This window comes from Oncorhynchus keta, chromosome 9, assembly GCF_023373465.1.
Source record: "Oncorhynchus keta strain PuntledgeMale-10-30-2019 chromosome 9, Oket_V2, whole genome shotgun sequence".
Taxonomy (NCBI): Eukaryota; Metazoa; Chordata; class Actinopteri; order Salmoniformes; family Salmonidae; genus Oncorhynchus; species Oncorhynchus keta.
The window spans coordinates 11,454,756-11,472,361 of record NC_068429.1 but is presented as its reverse complement, the minus strand read 5'-3'; the positions used below and the strand labels follow the sequence as shown (position 1 = coordinate 11,472,361).

The window sequence follows — 17,606 nt, the reverse complement described above, 5'->3', positions numbered from 1 at the left end:
GTTTAGTAGACCTTACCGTAAAATTCTTACTTAAAAGCCCTTAACCAACGATGCTGTTCAAGAAATAGAGTTAAAAATAAATATTTAGTAAATAAACCAAATTAAAAATTATAACATGAAAAAAATATTATGTACAGCCCTGAGGGTTTCTCAACCACGTCGCTTTGGGTGGGAAACCAACAGTGCAGAATCATCTGCATAGATGATAGACGGGAAATTGACAGGTTTAGCCGGTCTGTCTTCAACACTGGTCACGTAGACTCGACGTAAACATAGTAAATGTCATTCCGGAACTCACAAATTAGTATGATATGTTACATTTGGTATGGTTACATAAAATAGGTTACTTATTATGCAAACGTCTATCAAACCCCAAAATTGCGTGTTCGAATCTCATTGTAGACAACTTTAGCTAATTAGCAACTATGCAACTACTCTTTTTGCTACTTTGCAACTACGTAGCATGTTAGCTAACCCTTCACATAACCCTAACCTTAACCATTTTAGCTAACCCTGCATTTACCCTTTAATTTTACTCCTAACCTTAATCTAACCCCTAGAGCTAGATATTGTTAGCATTTTGTTGTTAGCCACAACAAATTGGAATTCGTAACATATCATGCGTGTTGCAAATTCGTAACATATACGAAAGAGTGTCTCGGATTGACATACAGAATCATTTGAAATGCTCTGAGACCACGTTGCAACACATGACACTCAATATAGTCTAGACAGCAATGAGCTCCATTATAATAATAACCACTAACGTGCAAACTAGTTATTCCACAGCAACCGCTGTTCCAGGTACAATATCACATGGTACTCTTCGGTAGTTTGAATATGAGGTCCAAAATATGTGACACTGACAACGTAACTATTTCTAGTTCAGATAACATTGCATCTACTGTAGCCGACAACATTACCGCTGCTCCCAGGAAACAATAGGCCTATTCGCTTCAGTTACCTGTCTTCTATTACTGCAAGCATCATACTCAAAATGAAGCACTCAAACATTCACATTTATTTAGGTATTTTATGGTTGAAATGCCCCTATCTTGCCAATGTCTTTCTGTTTTGTTGTTTGTCTATCTTTTTGTCTGTCTGTCCATCTGCTCTCCACCTATTTTATAAACAAGTTGTTGATAAAATATATAGTTCCATAAATAATTGTTCTGGTCAGCACATAACGCACATTGCATTATTACATGTGCCACTGAAAATGTGCCATAACACTGACAATTGTTTATATCATACTAGTCTCTAGCCTACTGATCATTTGCACACAATTTAGACCCCTACAAAATAGCATTACTTTTACCTGAAGTAAATTAGTCTCCTGCACTCTCTCCTGGACAGACTAGATAGATCTGGCTGCAGACCAATTTTTTGCTGAGTTACCAGTTGTCTTTAACGCACTGAAGTCAGAGATTTCCGAGTTTCCAGTTGTTTTGAACGCTGCAGTAGTCTACCTGCAATAACAGTGGGTGGGATCGACAAATATTAACATTTGCATAAAGGAGTGTTTTTTTTCTTGCGAAACTTGTTGGCACTTTTGTCCTTCATTTAGGAAATAAGTAACTTACGGAAAACGTTACCGGCAACGGAACATTTGTCATTTTCGTTAAACCTGCGAAATACCGCTAAATAGTAGGCTACAGGAAAAATATATGCATTTGCAGGCGTGACCATCGGCCCATAGTGTGACTCATGCCGAACATTCCCATGGGAGATTTTGTAAACAAGTAATTTTTTAAGGCGTCCACGTCCCACGTATCGCCTGTGATTTCCACTTTCAGGATATATACCCTAGCGGTAAGTACATTTGGATGAACTCCGTAATGAAATGTATGGAACGTATTTTTGTTTACCATTTCAATATCCAGTGATAGTACAAATATATCAACACTGCAAATGTTAAGTCGGCGTTGTCATTTACTGCCAGGATGATCATCATCCATTGTGAATGTGCTTAGTCATAGTTGATTATGGACTTAAGTTACTTTTTTGTTGTTGTATCTTCCTTTAATTAACGTCCCGACTCTAGCTGTTGTAGGTCTGTGTCGTGACGTTTCTGTACTTAAGTATTTAAGTAGATACTGGTAGTTAAATGGGCAGGTTGTAGTGAACTCCACTGTATCCTATTACTATTTGAAAATCAAAATGACAGCCATGTCTTAACAGTCGACGTGCAATTCAATGTATTTGACGAGTTTTCAATCACTGTATTTAAAATTTACTTCGCACGGCAAATTCCTATGTCCCGCAGCCACCTTTTAATTGTTTGCATACAGTTGGCGACACCGAGCCAAAATGGGCTGCTATCTCACCACGAGATCATTATGTTGTGTTATAGTATAACTGTTTCTCCCATGCTTATTAAGCACGAATCACAGTCGATTGAGAATGTGAGAGTTCAGAGACTGGACTATTGTCTTCCTACATACTCCTATGTGTGTGTGTGTGTGTGTGTGTGTGTACACCAGTTGCAACATCTGACCTGTGATGTGAACAAACATATCAGGCACTGTACTGGCTATACCAATAGAAAATGTGTGGAGAAGGCAGCAGGTACTCTGATGCACAGTTATGGTCAAAGCAGCCATTTCTTATGGACATTTCTGTTTCTTTCAGTGGGAATTCAGAGAGTGAATACAGGCATGGACCAGCCTTCATTAGATGATTAACAACTCCCTGTTTCAACTGAGAAACTCCCAACATCCAACCAACACCAGGTGTTCTCTGCTAATACCAAAGTTTTCTCTGCATACTGTTGGTGAGACATTGCAGCTCTAAGATGCTTCAGCAGATTTTGACGGACATGTTCATATCACCTGAGCTCCTGGCTGAGCTGAGCGAGGAGCAGAAGCAGGTGTTGTTCATTAAGATGCGTGAGGAACAGGTCCGACGCTGGAAGGATAGAGAGGCTCGACTAGAGAAGGAGGATGCCACACTGACGAAACCCAAGAAAGGTATCAGTGAGCCGTCAACACTGACAATGAATGGTTGTGTGTGTGTGTCCTTCATGGCACCCTATTCACTTTCTAGTGTACTACTTCTCTGTAGTGGCAGAAAGCCTAGTGGTTAGAGCGTTGGACTAGTAACCGAAAGGTTGCAAGATCGAATCCCCGAGCTGACAAGGTAAAACTCTGTTGCTCTGCTCCTGAACAAGGCAGTTAACCCACTGTTCCTAGGCCGGCATTGAAAATAAGAATTTGGTCTTAACTGACTTGCCTAGTTAAATAAAGGTAAAATAAATAGTGTACTACTTTTGACTAGAGCCCTATGGGGGAATTAGGTTCCATTTTGGATAAGTTCCATTCCTCTCTCTGTGAAAAGCACATTTACTGTTGGTCTCCTGGGATGTTTCTGTTTTTCTATATGCTAGCTGAGTTATTCTCAACTCCATGATGTTCATCACATCAATGGTGTGTGTGTGTGTGTGTGTGTGGGGGGGTTGGATCTCCAACTACATCAAGTCGCTGTCAGGTCGATATGTTCGAAAATGTACATTCTGAAACCCTTACCGTGTACTTAAGTTTTTCTTCTGTAGCTGCCTGCCTTTGTTTGCTTAGATCCATACTTTCTTATAAAACCACCGACTGTTTCCTCGTATCCACTGACAGCGACTTGATGTAGTCCGAGGAACACTCCGCCCACAGTCGTTGCAACCCAACTCCACAGAGATTTACATACCGTGGTGTTGAGAAACCCAGCTAGTTATATGCCAAACTGGAGACTAAAGGACATATCGGGATCTCCACTGAAACGTTGCGTTCAGATGTAGTGATGGAGAGTACGATTCACTCCTGTTAAAGTAGTCCAACTGCAGCTGTGTTTTACAACTGTGTTGCACTGTGGAAAATGAATTGAGCAATATTATGCTAGGATTAATGAGCACAGTATTTCTTTAACTGCCTGTGCTGTGTGTGTCTGTGGTGTGTGTGTGTGTGTGTGCATCAGCCTCTGTGAAGAGTGTACAGTGGCTGGCAGGGATGGATAGTGACGTATGGGTGTGGGTGATGGGGGACCACCCTGCCGACCAGTCCTACGAGCAGATCTGTGATGACATCATAGCCCAGAGGGCAGCCTGCCAGGCCCAGAGAGAGGCTGAGGAGCTCAGGTGGGAGGAAATGACATCACATGCTGTACATTTTTTTTAGCAGTGCAACGTTTGTGCTCGTTGTCGTGCCAAACGCCCTTTGTCATTGGAAAAAATGTTAAAGGTTAAATATGTCAGTCAAAGCACAGAGAGACCTGTCTGTCAGGTCATTAGCCACATATTTGACTCTTAACACTTTAAATAGAACACCTTCTATGGAGACAGACATGGTTGTCATAGCCACCAATAACACCGCTTTCTGACAGGTGGTTAAGCTTGTTGTATTGAACAGTGGCATATACACTTACTTAATTTACAGACCCTGTAATGGGATGCAGTGGTTGATGTAGGCAAAGTGTGTGTCTATGGTCTTTGTGGCTTATCACACCAGCCAACACAAAATGACCTGTAAGGTAGGCTCTGCACAGATTCTCTGGCTGTCTGTAATACCCACAGGGCTATAGTTTGGTTTAATCTAGACATCGCCCTTCCCAGCCAGGAAGCCCAAGTTAAACATTTGTTCAACTAAACCTCTCTTTTTATTGAGTCAGGCACTCAACACTGATAGTGTTGCCTATAACGTTGTTCCCACAACAACAAGTGATTCAACGCTGTGGGGGAGTATGACTTCTTAGTCATGTTTCCCTGTTAGTGTGGTGATAATGATAACCGGCTGCTGTAATAGTTTGGTTGAGCCACAGGTATGTATAACCCCAAATTAACCTGCAATCAGAAGACATGGTAACTTGTGTGGGCAGGAAACAATGTGTCATCTCCACCTCTGGTTAGTGCCAAATACAACAGGTGTAGTAGACCTTACAGTGACATGCGTACTTACAGGCCTTTAAACAACAAATGCTTTAATAAGTTAAGAAAAAATAAGTGATAAGTAAAAGTAACAAATTAAAGTTCCTGTGAGCAGGTGGCTGGTGTCACTTTAAGTCAGAGGTGCTCGTCGTAATGTATTGAATGCAACGCTATGTGTTTAAAACATTCCCATTTTTTCGATTCCAGCCATTACAAAATGCCCGTCTTCCAATGGAGAAGGTGCATAAAGATGGCAGCCACCGTGTACAAATGCCTTTCTATTGCTCAGTCAGTTGGCCGTATTGTTCATTGCTCTCCGTGACTCTTTTTTTTTTTTTGTATCATCGACAAAGCTCCAAGATGGTGGCCATTTTGAGAGAAAAAAATACAAAAGTAGATTGTGATGATTTGCTATCACATTGAACCATGGATAGTGCTAAAACAATGATGTCCTGTATGAATTCCTCTGTCTTCATGCCCCTTCGCAATTTCACATTCCATCATCTGTATGTGCGAACATTGTTGTTGAACATTCTACTAAATTGACATCATTCTGACGTTTCAAATTCTTCTCTAAGGCTGGTCAGACAAAAGCCTTACTTAACCGCCCATATGGGTTATATAATAGAATTCCATTTGAGAACATGCTGTCTCACACCCCACTGTTCTGTACTTGTGGATACTTGAGTTCTCTTACTAAGTGGTTTCTAAATTTAAAACTAAAATAACAACTTTTTTTACAGACAGTCTATCACAGAATCCTGTTTTAGTGTGTTCTCTAACATCCACATTCTCCATTTTAAATGAATGTGTTGATAATTCTGGGCCAAATCCTAACTGGAGATCTGTAAAATCGCTGTAAAAAGTTAGAAGCAGCCTCCCGGGTGGCACAGTGGTTTAAGGCACTGCATCACAGTGCTAGCTGTGCCACCAGAGATTCTGGATTCGAGCCCAGGCTCTGCCGCAGCTGGCCGCGACTGGGAGGCTCATGGGGTGACGCACAATTGGCCCAGCGTTGTCCGGGTTAGGGAGGGTTTGGCCGGCAGGGATATCCGTGTCTCATTGCGCACTAGCGACTCCTGTGGCGGGCCGGGCGCAGTGCACGCTGACCAGGTTGCTAGGTGTACGGTGTTTCCTCCGACACATTGGTGTGGCTGGCTTCTGGGTTGAATGTGCGTTGTGTCAAGAAGCAGTGTGGCTTGGCTGGGTTGTGTTTCGGAGGACGCATGGCTCTTGACCTTCGTCTCTCCCGAGTCCGTACGGGAGTTGTAGCGATGAGACAAGACGGTAACTACTACTAATTGGATACCATGAAATTGGGGAGAAAAGGGGGTAAAATAAAGTTACAGGCAAGTGTTTAAATTACGACTTGGTCCTCAGTGCCTGCATGTTGGCTGTTACCATCCTGATCTGGATGTGTGTCATAACATTCCACTCCTCAGAAGAAGGTCCTCAGACCTTCTATTGTTGAGTCCTCAGCGGGTTAGCTTTTATTCATCATGAATGTTGTTCTGGAGGCAGTGGTAACTAGCTGATGGATGCTTAATGTTATCTAATTCTGATTTTTAACCTTAAACACACTGCTAACCCTAATATATGAAGACCAAAAAGCACATTTTTGTTTTCATACATTTTTAGAATGTAGCCTATTTGACTCAGCAGCTGGCCCATCGAGTTGAAATCGCTCAGTTCTGCCTCCAGGACAAGCCTCACCCCAATAAACGTCAATCTGCGTGGTGTTAGGAGTGTGTCCTCATAGTAGTTAAAACATCTGAAGCACATACGCACATCGAGGTAATTTTTGCTGGAGGTGTAGGTGAATTCATGGTAAATAATAAGGTGAACGCTGCACACTGCTGCTCAGGCTCCCAGGCTCCATGGATACTCATGCTCCATGGATACTCATGCTCCCAGGCTCCATGGATACTCATGCTCCATGGATACTCATGCTCCCAGGCTCCATGGATACTCATGCTCCCAGGCTCCATGGATACTCATGCTCCCAGGCTCCATGGATACTCATGCTCCCAGGCTCCATGCATGCTCCCAGTGTCCATGGATACTCATGCTCCATGGATACTCATGCTCCCAGGCTCCATGCATGGTCCCAGGGTCCATGGATACTCATGCTCCCAGGCTCCATGGATACTCATGCTCCCAGGCTCCATGCATGCTCCCAGGGTCCATGGATACTCATGCTCCATGGATACTCATGCTCCCAGGCTCCATGCATGCTCCCAGGCTCCATGCATGCTCCCAGGCTCCATGCATGCTCATGCTCCATGGATACTCATGCTCCATGGAAACTCATGCTCCATGGATACTCATGCTCCCAGGCTCCATGCATGCTCCCAGGGTCCATGGATACTCATGCTCCATGGATACTCATGCTCCCAGGGTCCATGGATACTCATGCTCCCAGGCTCCGTGGATACTCATGCTCCCAGGCTCCATGCATGCTCCCAGGGTCCATGGATACTCATGCTCCATGGATACTCATGCTCCCAGGGTCCATGGATACTCATGCTCCCAGGCTCCGTGGATACTCATGCTCCCAGGCTCCATGCATGCTCCCAGGGTCCATGGATACTCATGCTCCATGGATACTCATGCTCCCAGGGTCCATGGATACTCATGCTCCCAGGGTCCATGGATACTCATGCTCCCAGGCTCCATGCATGCTCCCAGGGTCCATGGATACTCATGCTCCATGGATACTCATGCTCCCAGGGTCCATGGATACTCATGCTCCCAGGCTCCGTGGATGCCTGATGAAGGGTTGAAATGTTATAATAAAATCACCTGAGAGCGTTTTCCTGTTTTCCTCATAGTAGTTGCCATGTGCCTGTATGGATAGGACATATCTGTAGCTCTTTTCCTCTATCCATGCCTCGAGGTAGGGGATTGTGGACTGTCATTGGAGGGGCCATGGGACTATTTGGAGAGGTGGAAGGTATTTAGATTTTTAGGGAAAGCTTTACAAATCAGTGGACAGGTAAAGATCTACAGGTGCTCGTGTGTGTTCTCAGTCAGTGTGTGTGTGTGTGTGTGTGTGGTAGGGTGAAGAAGGAGGCGGAGCTGGTCAAGAGGTTCTCCAGTGTGTTGATGGACTCAGAGCTGCAGTTGTGGAAGGAGGAGGTGGAGCGACAGGAGGTGGAGCGACAGGAGGTGGAGCGACAGGAGGTGGAGCGACAGGAGGTGGAGCGACAGGAGGTGGAGCGACGGGCTGCAGCTCAGGAGCAGAGCCAACAGGAGGTGGAGATTAAGGTCCCCCAAGCCCATCATTAAGGTCCCCCAAGCCCATCATTAAGGCCCCCCAAGCCCATAATTTTGAACTAATTCACATGCCACAGCTTATTTAGAGAGTTAGACTTTTCTTCCAGCTATAGACTTGGATAGACATTGCCTCAATGGGCAGCGGCCCATGGGACAGATATAATCTCCATTTTGAAGTAGTTAATTTAGTTTCTCTATTACTTCTACGTTGGCAAACAAACTGAAAGGGTACATCCTGCCACCTAGTGTGTTGTTTGCACAGGTATAAAGGCAAGGCCTTTATGGAATGTTTGCTCACTCGTTAATTCATTTGCCGTTCCTTCCTGATGACCTGGATGGAATTGTGTGATCCTTCCTTAACCCATAGGAAATCCAGTTGACTACACGGGCGGTAGGTAGCCTAGTGGTTAGAGCATTGGGCCAGTAACTGAAAGAGGGGGGCTGATTTGTTGAAATGACTTATTTTTGTGATTTGCTGGATCAAAAGCCTGCCCTCTCAGTACTCTAGTTCTCCGGGGCCGCTTGCCTTAAATCTTAAGACAGTTGAACAATTATTCTAAGGTTTTTACAGTCATTGCATCAAGGGTTTTGATCATAAGTACAGTTCGACAGGTTGTATGGTTAAGTATTAGCCCATTGATTAAAATAATGTCATTCTATAATATTGTCACAGTATGAGTGTTTAAGTTATGTAAACAAGGAAGTTGATGATGCATTGATATAAAACAATTAGCCTCACAATAGGTGTTGAAAGCTCATTTTGTCAACTTACAGGAACAACTCAATGTTTCATCAATGGTATTGTTTGCCCACATCCTCAAGACAATAACACGTTAACTAAACAACCCATATAATCGCTTTCCAGTTATCGTTCATTTGACCAACTTTTAGAACAATGTCCTTCCTAAACAGTCAGTTCCCCATATAGGCCAGTTCAAAACGATGATTAAATACATTTGTTTGAGCTCATAGCATAACTGTCTTTACACAGTGTTTGAAATGGACTTGATTTACTGCAGGTAAAACTCTGGAGGAGGAACAAAATGTTTTAACTTTTTGCCAGGTGTGCTCTAATGAACATGACCCTGGTTCAATACCACAGTCTTACTATTTGTTTAGCCACTACTGTTCACTGGTGACATTTCATTCTCTCCTTCCCCCTCTTTCTCTCAGAAAAGAGAGGCGGAGGAGAGGAGGAGGGCTGAGGAAGAGGTGCGAAGAGTGGAGCAGAAGAGAAAGCAGGAGATCTACATGGACTTGAGGGAGATCAGAGAGGAGAGAGATGACCAACACTGGCAAGATTCATGTAAACAAACACACACACACACACACATTCTAGGTCATCATTTTTGCAGTCGAGCTTCACATCTCAGAAGATTGCCATTAAAACCGGTTTTTCTTATAGACTGGTTGGTTGTGCAGCAACAAAACCTTCACGGGTGCAACTATGGGGCAAAATGGACAGGGTTGGCTTAGATTGTTGAAAACATGTAAACTATATTTAGTCTCCAATATGTTGATTGAAAACATCCATTTGCACAATGAGCACTTGTTGTCTCTCAATTACATCGTTACAGTTGTTGGTTGGTTAGCTAGCTAGGGAATTCTAGCCATATTAGCATTGACATGAAATCAGTCAAAACGCCTCAAAACAGGCCATGGTATCAAGAAGAAGAAACTAGCTGAAACGAGTCACCTACGATTCCCCACATGGTAGTTTCTTGTCATTGTTGGTAGTAATATCTGTCCATCCAGAATAACAAGTGACAGACTTCTGCCTGCTTTGAAGCATCGCTTTCGTGACGTTGTCAGCTAACCCATCTATTGGACAAGCCCAGAATGTGATTCCTGATATCCTTGGAAACCTCGGTCCTCAGCCAGATCCTTAGCATGGCTTGGGGTGATGTGTGTTACTTGCCATTCTTTGTTGGCGCTAATTTTAGAACACTCAACATGATCTCAGAATGGCTGCAAAAATATGTTGACCTCATTGGAAAAGGTTTTGATTTCGTGAAGGAGAAGACATGTCTGGGGGATCCGTGCAGTCCTATAGTTTACCACCGACCTGAACATCTAGATTGTATAAATAGGATTTTAAGTATTGTACGTTTGTCCAATTTAACATTAATACATCATATACAATATGATGATTATTTCCTCCATGGCAAACTCCCAAGTATAATGAATATAGTTCCAACACACAAGTTAATATTTAACCATCTTGTTTGACAAAGATTAGAGCTGACCTTCAGTTGCACTGATTAACAATATAAATAATCAAGCTGCTTTGAATGTTTTTTAAAAATTCATTTTCTGCCAAAGTGTGGACATATGTTTGTCTTGTGCTTAGTCTGAAATGTACACCAGTCTTCCACTGTTGCCTCTCTGAATGTGAAAACCCTTTCTGCTGATTTCACACTTAACACTTTAGCACCAATCATAAATGGGTTGAAATAAAATGTATGGAAGGCAGGAAACCCCCTTGAGCCTCTGGATAGAGCTATATAGGGCACACCAGTTGATCATTACACAGATGACTGTTTCTTGGCCTTGTGAAACGGTTTGTTTACATTCAGTAGGGTAACCAGACAAATCGTAACCTTGGGACTAAGGTTATATCTGTTCTGAGATATTGAGTAGAAGCTCTGCGTCTCACAAAGACACGGCGGTTGGAACCAAAAATCTCAAAGGAAAGGACGAAAGGACAGATTTCCACCTGTCTAATGCCAATTGCTCGTGTTTCTTGGCCCAAGAAAGCCTCTTCTTCTTATTTGTGTCCTTTAGTTGTAGTTTATTTGCAGCAATTCAACCATGAAGGCCTGACTCACGGAGTCTCCTCTGAACAGTTGTTAGCTGTTACTTGAACTTTGGTAAAATACCATCTTCTGTTTACCACCCCTACCTTGTCACAACACAACTGATTGGCTTAAACGGCTTAAGAAGGAAAGAAATTCCACAAATTAACTATTAAGAAGGCACACCTGTTAATTGAAATGCATTCCAGGTGTCTACCTCATGAAGCTGGTTGAGAGAATGCCAAGAGAGTGCAAAGCTGTTATCAAGGCTGGCTACAAAGGGTGGCTACTTTGAAGAATCTCAAATATAAAATATATTTTTGATTTGTTTAAGTTATTTGGATACTACATGATTCCATATGTGTTATTTCATAGTTTTGATGTCTTCACTAATATTCTACAATGTAGAAAATAGTAAAAATAAAGAAAAACCCTGGAATGAGTAGGTGTGTCCAGTGGTAGATAGAACCTTATTGCTCTGAAATGTCAATCTGGGTTCAACAAGAAGGTTCTGACACTAAGGAATTAGACAACGTTTTTAAAATGTAAATGACCACGTTTACATGTGCATAGTATTCCGGTTAAGAGCTCATATCCTGCTTAAGGCCTTATTTGGGATAAGCTGTTTTACACGCACCTATAGAGATGGATAGATCCATCTATCTCTGTCGCCCGCTCAATAGTATCCATGAATAAACAGAATATTCCTCATTTAAGTATAAGGGATAAATGGAATAGTAACTGAAATAAGGACACTGACCGTAGGCCAATAACCTCTCACATGTAGAGTAATCTAATATTAACTCCTGCAGAATTAGGTTATGCATTTCTTACAGTGAAATGTGATTTCAGCATCTCTGTGAATGTGCATGTAATGTTATCTTTTGACACTTATGCAAGCAGACAGTATTTCAACCATGTAAAATATGCCCCAAGACAAACTGAAGTCTTATGAGAAACATGTTACATCGTTTTCTCAGCTGTTCATTTAAAAATCGGTCAAACTGATGACATTTTGCACAGTGACAATCTTACCACTGTTTTGGAGTTATTGGGTTTTCTCCCCGGTCCCTAAACGAAACAGACAACTTTACCACTGTTAACTAGATTATTAATACATTCATTTTATCAATGTAAGACATTATTCTGAAGAGCACTACTTTATTTAGTCTTCTGGGGCAGGCCTCCCGAGTGGCACAGTGCTCTAAGGCACTGCATCGAGTCCTCTCTGTGCCACTAGAGATTCTGGGTTCGCGTCCAGGCTCTGTCGCAGCCGGCCGCGACCAGGTGACCCATGGGGCGGCGCACAATTGGCCCAGCATCGTCCGGGTTAGGGCGCAGTGCACGGTCGCCTCTCCCGAGTCCGTACCTGAGACGCAGCTATGGGACAAGACTGCAACTACCAATTGGATAACACGAAAAAGGGGTAAAAATAAATAATTATATTCTAGAAGAGAAGCTGCATGTTTCTTACTATGTCAGAAATTATAATATGGCCTACCAAATGTAGGAAATTATAAGCAGGAACTTGCCTAAATTAGAGGTGAAAGTCGCCAGTAGTAAATTAATTATAGTAGGCTAAATTATTATGCTGGATGGAACTGTGCAGGTAGCCTGCTTTTATGAAGTGATTTGTGAAACTGAGCATGAACAGACCACAAAAAAAACGCAACAGTAAACGGGATATAAGATGTTGACATGCCACAGTATTCCGTCTTACATCAGCATATCCCAGGCATCTTATCCGGGTTTCTCATAACCGGGATACAAGCCTTTTCGGGTTATTGTAAACAGGATATGATGTTTTTATTTATATGCATCAATTAAAAAACTGTATACGTGAGTATCCTGAATAATAACGGGATATTGGTGTGAATGTAAACGTGGTCAGTGATTAGAATAACACTAAGATAGTCAGAACACATCAAATACGTTATGAAATGCATTATGATTATCATACAAATGACTGTCATCACTGAACAACGATGTGGCAACATCATTTACTTTACCATTTCTGACCATTTTTTGTTGTTGTTGCTTGCGTGCCATTATTGTTGGCTGAACAGGTCCTGTATTACTGTGAAGGCACAGGCCAGCTCATGGGTTAAGGGTGTCGCTGGTCATAGTAAGGTCTTTGCCATCTCCCTCTAAGCCTAGACCATACTTGGAGGGAGATGGCAAAGATGTGTTCTGATTGGTTCATCTTTATTCGTTCAGGCTTGTGATTGGATTGCAGATAGAACCTTATGGCATGTTCAGATGGGTTTATGCAGATCTAACGTTCTCTTTTTTTATTTATCTCACTTAATTTTAACAAAAACAAACGTCATATATATATGAAGAACCATGAATGTAGGATTTTATGTGTGTGTGTGAGAGAGTTTACATGTATGTGTTTTGTATTCTTCTATGTTTTCCACAGTGCGGAAGTCCAAAGCGGCTGACCTGCGGCGCCGGTCCATTGCCAAGCAGACCCGTGATGACCACCGGCGGCAATCGGTCAAGGCTCTGGAGCGAGGCCGTGTGGCTGCCGTCACCAAGGCCTTCGGCGGGGACAGACCTGCCCTCCCGCCCAAACCCAAACCCAGGAACCTTACTGTGACCAGCGACACCCTTAACCCGTGAGCTGACCTGTGCCTTCACAGTAATACAAGGCCTGTTCGGCAGAGTTGGGGTCAATTCCTTTTAAATTCAGGATGGAAACTGAAATTAAAATGTTCATCAATACTTCTCGGGGAAATGTGTGCATTTGTTGGAATCGGAATGTCCGTTTATTTCCGGAGTTGACCCCAACCCTGCTGTTCAGGAGGTCTAGGGTCCAACATTCTAGAACATTCCGATATAAATACTATTGTTGGTTATGTGGAGTAGGGAATCATTCTGCAGTTATGTTGGCTCTATTAATTACATTTATATCTGCACCGTTAAGGATGTTTGACATTACTGAATAGACCCTGGACTAGGCTCGACCCCACTGAAACTCAATGGTATCCAGTCATCTGCTGTGGCACAGCCCAAAACCCTAATCCCTTCCCTTAGTGACTACCACTTAGGACTTTGCAGGTCTGAAGGTCAATAATATAACTATTCAATAATAGTTATATTATTGAATAGATGGTTAAATCCACTCTATATTCACACTGGTATTAGTGAACCAATCTTTCCACCAGCCTGATATGGTAATGTTTTTTTGCAGTAGTCATCCTGTAAGTACATGTCAATCCTTGTGCTTGTGATGGTTTGTCTCATTCACTGAAAGCTGATGTCTAGGGATTCCCCTTTCAGACAAAGCCATGCAGAAAAACACTGAGCCTTAGAGCTTAAACACATGAATGCCTTTCACTGGCTGGCTGACTGCCTGACCCACTTTTTCTCTCTGTTTCGCTGCCTGACAGGAAGCACGGGGTGCGACGCACACTGTCCACCTCCAGCAGGGAGCACATTATTAGATGGTTCCAGGAGGAACAGCTGCCTTACCGAGCGGGTTTCCAGAAGGACCAGAGTCGCATAGCGTCTTGGTTCCATGGTAAGGGGCCAAGTTGAACTGGAAATGTTTCTAAACTTAACAAGAGGATTCCATCTAGAATGAACAACATATGCAAATAGCCGCAAATCAATCTTAATTCGTTTACATTTGACCGGAAGTCATTTACTGTATGTGTGTGAAGAGACCACATCAGTCTCCATGCCACGCAGCACAGTTGGTTAGAATTAGGTCTGATGCCCCCTACTGTTTGTAATATCTTAATTATACCACAGAACACCCAAGTTTGATCAATTTACTGAACCACACAGTGCAGGGGTAGGTAACCCTATTCCTGGAGTGCCGCAGGTACTGCAGTATTCCAACTAGGCACCAGACCTGACCAACTAATTGTTTAGTCATGGCCTAGATTCAACACACTTGGTCTTCCAAAAACGTGAAGTACATGCTGGGCGCTCCAGGACCAGAGTTGCCTAGCTACCCCTGACATAGTAGGTGCTGGGCACCTATGCAAATTCTGCTGCTATACAGCGGGTTTATCAGTAACTCTCTTGCCTTGGGACTTCTGCTATATTTAATATGTATCTGAAAGGACTGGCATGATCAGAGGTGTATTCACTAGGAACCAAATGGAACGAAACAGGGAGGGACCGACCTCAATGTGTCCAATAGAAACTCTTGTTTTCGTTGCGGTATGCGACTAATGAATACACCCCAGACAGGTTTCTCATGTTGAACGGAAGCAACGGCCCTGTCCAGAAACACCTCCTTTTCCCTACTCCCTAGATGCACTTGTGTAGCTCTGACTGGGTTGCAATATGGAGGAATTAGAATTTGGCCTATCAGAAGGCCAAGTGGAGCTATTGTTATATTGCTTAAACCTATTAAATCCTGTCAGATCTCCACAAGTATCTCAGGGCTACAGGTAGTTTTCTGGAGAGTAAAACACGTACATGTATGTGGTCCATCCTTAATATGTCACATCAGGGTGTCATTCTGACTTGGCAATACTTAATAACTGACCCACCGTTACTTTTACCACCAAGGCATCATTTCGCGGCAGGAAGCCGAGGACTTACTGAGCGAGGGGGAACCCGGGCACTTTCTGGTGAGGGTCAGCGAAAGGATTCTGGGATACGTCCTGTCTTATCGATGCAAAGAGGAGTTTAAACACTTCCTCGTTGACGCGACAGAGGGCTGCTACATGCTGCTGGGACACCAGATCAGATTCACCTCGTTGGCAGAGCTTGTGGAGTTCCATGAGGTAGTGGCACATCTAGAGCCCGTATTTTGTGCTTTAAAAAACAAAATGTTGTGTTTGGGGGTTGTTTAGGGTAGCTTTGAGGGTTTTACTGGCAATGGTTGTGATATTTGGTGGTTTTGCCTACTGTAGTTGAATGCACTTAGAAGTCGCTCTGGATAGGCGTGTGCTAAATGACTAAAGTTGAAATAATACAGGATTTCTGTGGGTGGTATGTTGAATATCACCTCTTCTCTTCCTCAATATTGAGACTGTAATGTACCTTGTTTTGTATTCACGTGAACTGTTGAAGTGGAGCAGAATAATGACGCTTTGCATTTTCTTCTGTCACCAGGGGGAGCCAATCACCATGTCAGGAGGGGAGCAGCTGCTCCAGCCATGTGGCCAGAGGCCTAGTGGTGTGGACTATGCAGACCTCTTTACCTGAAACCCTGCAAGGGTCATGTCCCAAAAGTCTAAAACAGACTCCTTTCCTAATCTCCTTCCTGCATGACCACTGGTCAGAAAGGTCTCAACAGGTGAATGATCGAGACCAAGTGGTTTCACCTGTCAGTAGCTTTTAAAGTCTATGGACAGTAGTCAAGGTGGGAAAGAGACAAGGAAGGAAGCCACTTTAGAATATTAAGACACAACCTTCAGGCATGAGACGGATCTCTGTGGAACAAAGTGTTTCTACGAGAGACTCACGTTATGGTTAGATAAACAACATAGCTTTTTTTTTTTTCTCAGGAGGATTTACAGGATGTTCAGATAGAAGTGTAATGTTTAGAACCAATTACGATGTCTCATGTAGACAAGAACAATAATAGAATAACCTTCTTTTTTTTTTATCAAGGAGGAACTTCGGTTGACTTCATACTAGAAAATCGTGTCTGCTCAAGTAATTCTATTTCTATCTGCGATGTTCAGAAAGTTTCACATCCGTGTTGACTCTTATCCCCCCAGTGCCAACTGTCAAGCCACTGACTTTCTATTATATCTAGACCTCCTCTATCCCACATGTACAATATGAACAGGCCTGTAATATCATTTCTGCTAATGTATTCATAGACAAGTACCAGGTGGCCAGTATTGTAAAGGCACATTTGACAGCGACAACAAACAACAGTCACCTGTTTAGGGACGAATCACTTGAATAAATTCTGCACTTTTTATTGCAACTGTCTAGTTGGTTTCAATGCTGACCTGAGGAGTATGCTAGTACTACAAAAAGCACCATCAATGCTGACCTGAGGAGTATGCTAGTACTACAAAAAGCACCATCAATGCTGACCTGAGGAGTATGCTAGTACTACAAAAGCACCATCAATGCTGACCTGAGGAGTATGCTAGTACTACAAAAAGCACCATCAATGCTGACCTGAGGAGTATGCTAGTACTACAAAAAGCACCATCAATGCTGACCTGAGGAGTATGCTAGTACTTACTACAAAAAGCATGCTCAATGAGTTGGCTAGCTATCTTGCTTACATTTTTTTTTGAAAGATGGGCATGGTGTAATTGACTCAACAACCAAAAACCCATCTAGGTTTCGCTTTTACGAACCGGAAAATCAATAGTTACGTCTGGTTGTTTATCAAAGTTAGCTGGCTAACTAATGAATCGTGGTTTGGATTATACCCCTATAGGAGTCTGACAAAACACATGACAAAGAGATTAATTTCATGTTGCAGTTTTTGTTTTCTAAAAGCACATTATAAACATAATACATTACCTGCAAAGAAACAATAACTGATTCAGCTTTGGGGAGTCTACGGCTGGGTTTACACAGGCAGCTGAAATCCGATCTGCCACTTTGTTTTTCAGACCATTAAGATCAGATATTTTGCCAATAATGGGCAAAAGATCAGAATTGGGCTGCCTGTGTGAATGCAGCATACATTA

General features: G+C 42.8%; 2 protein-coding genes across 3 annotated transcripts in view; one reads left to right on the top strand and one right to left on the bottom strand.

Moving 5' to 3' along the window:
• LOC118372034 (uncharacterized) overlaps positions 1-1,387 on the bottom strand; it is a 33,754-nt gene extending 32,367 nt beyond the window's left edge. Inside the window, exon 1 of the mRNA XM_052525149.1 lies at positions 1,319-1,387. The gene's annotated coding sequence lies outside the window, so the exon portion shown is untranslated. The remainder of the gene's footprint in view (positions 1-1,318) is intronic.
• Positions 1,388-1,514: 127 nt separating this feature from the next.
• On the top strand, positions 1,515-16,882 carry sh2d4a (SH2 domain containing 4A). 2 transcript variants are annotated; one of them, XM_035775442.2, is made up of 9 exons: positions 1,515-1,812; positions 2,632-2,969; positions 3,961-4,120; positions 7,966-8,161; positions 9,356-9,488; positions 13,400-13,598; positions 14,373-14,503; positions 15,508-15,725; positions 16,057-16,882. In XM_035775442.2, the coding sequence occupies exons 2-9, from the start codon at positions 2,795-2,797 to the stop codon at positions 16,147-16,149; spliced, it is 1,305 nt and encodes a 434-aa protein (XP_035631335.1). In that variant the 5' UTR covers positions 1,515-1,812; positions 2,632-2,794; the 3' UTR covers positions 16,150-16,882. The 2 variants fall into 2 exon arrangements, with proteins under 2 accessions (XP_035631335.1, XP_035631334.1); XM_035775441.2 differs by having other exon boundaries at positions 7,966-8,173.
• Positions 16,883-17,606: the final 724 nt, after the last annotated feature.

Coding starts and splice junctions, on each gene's coding strand:
- sh2d4a (XM_035775441.2), top strand. CDS start 2,795: ATGCTTCAGCAGATTTTGACGGACATGTTCATATCACCTGAGCTCCTG. Junction 8,174..9,355: donor AACAGGAGGTGGAGATTAAG/GTCCCCCAAGCC, acceptor TCTTTCTCTCAG/AAAAGAGAGGCGGAGGAGAG. Junction 14,504..15,507: donor CATAGCGTCTTGGTTCCATG/GTAAGGGGCCAA, acceptor TTTACCACCAAG/GCATCATTTCGCGGCAGGAA.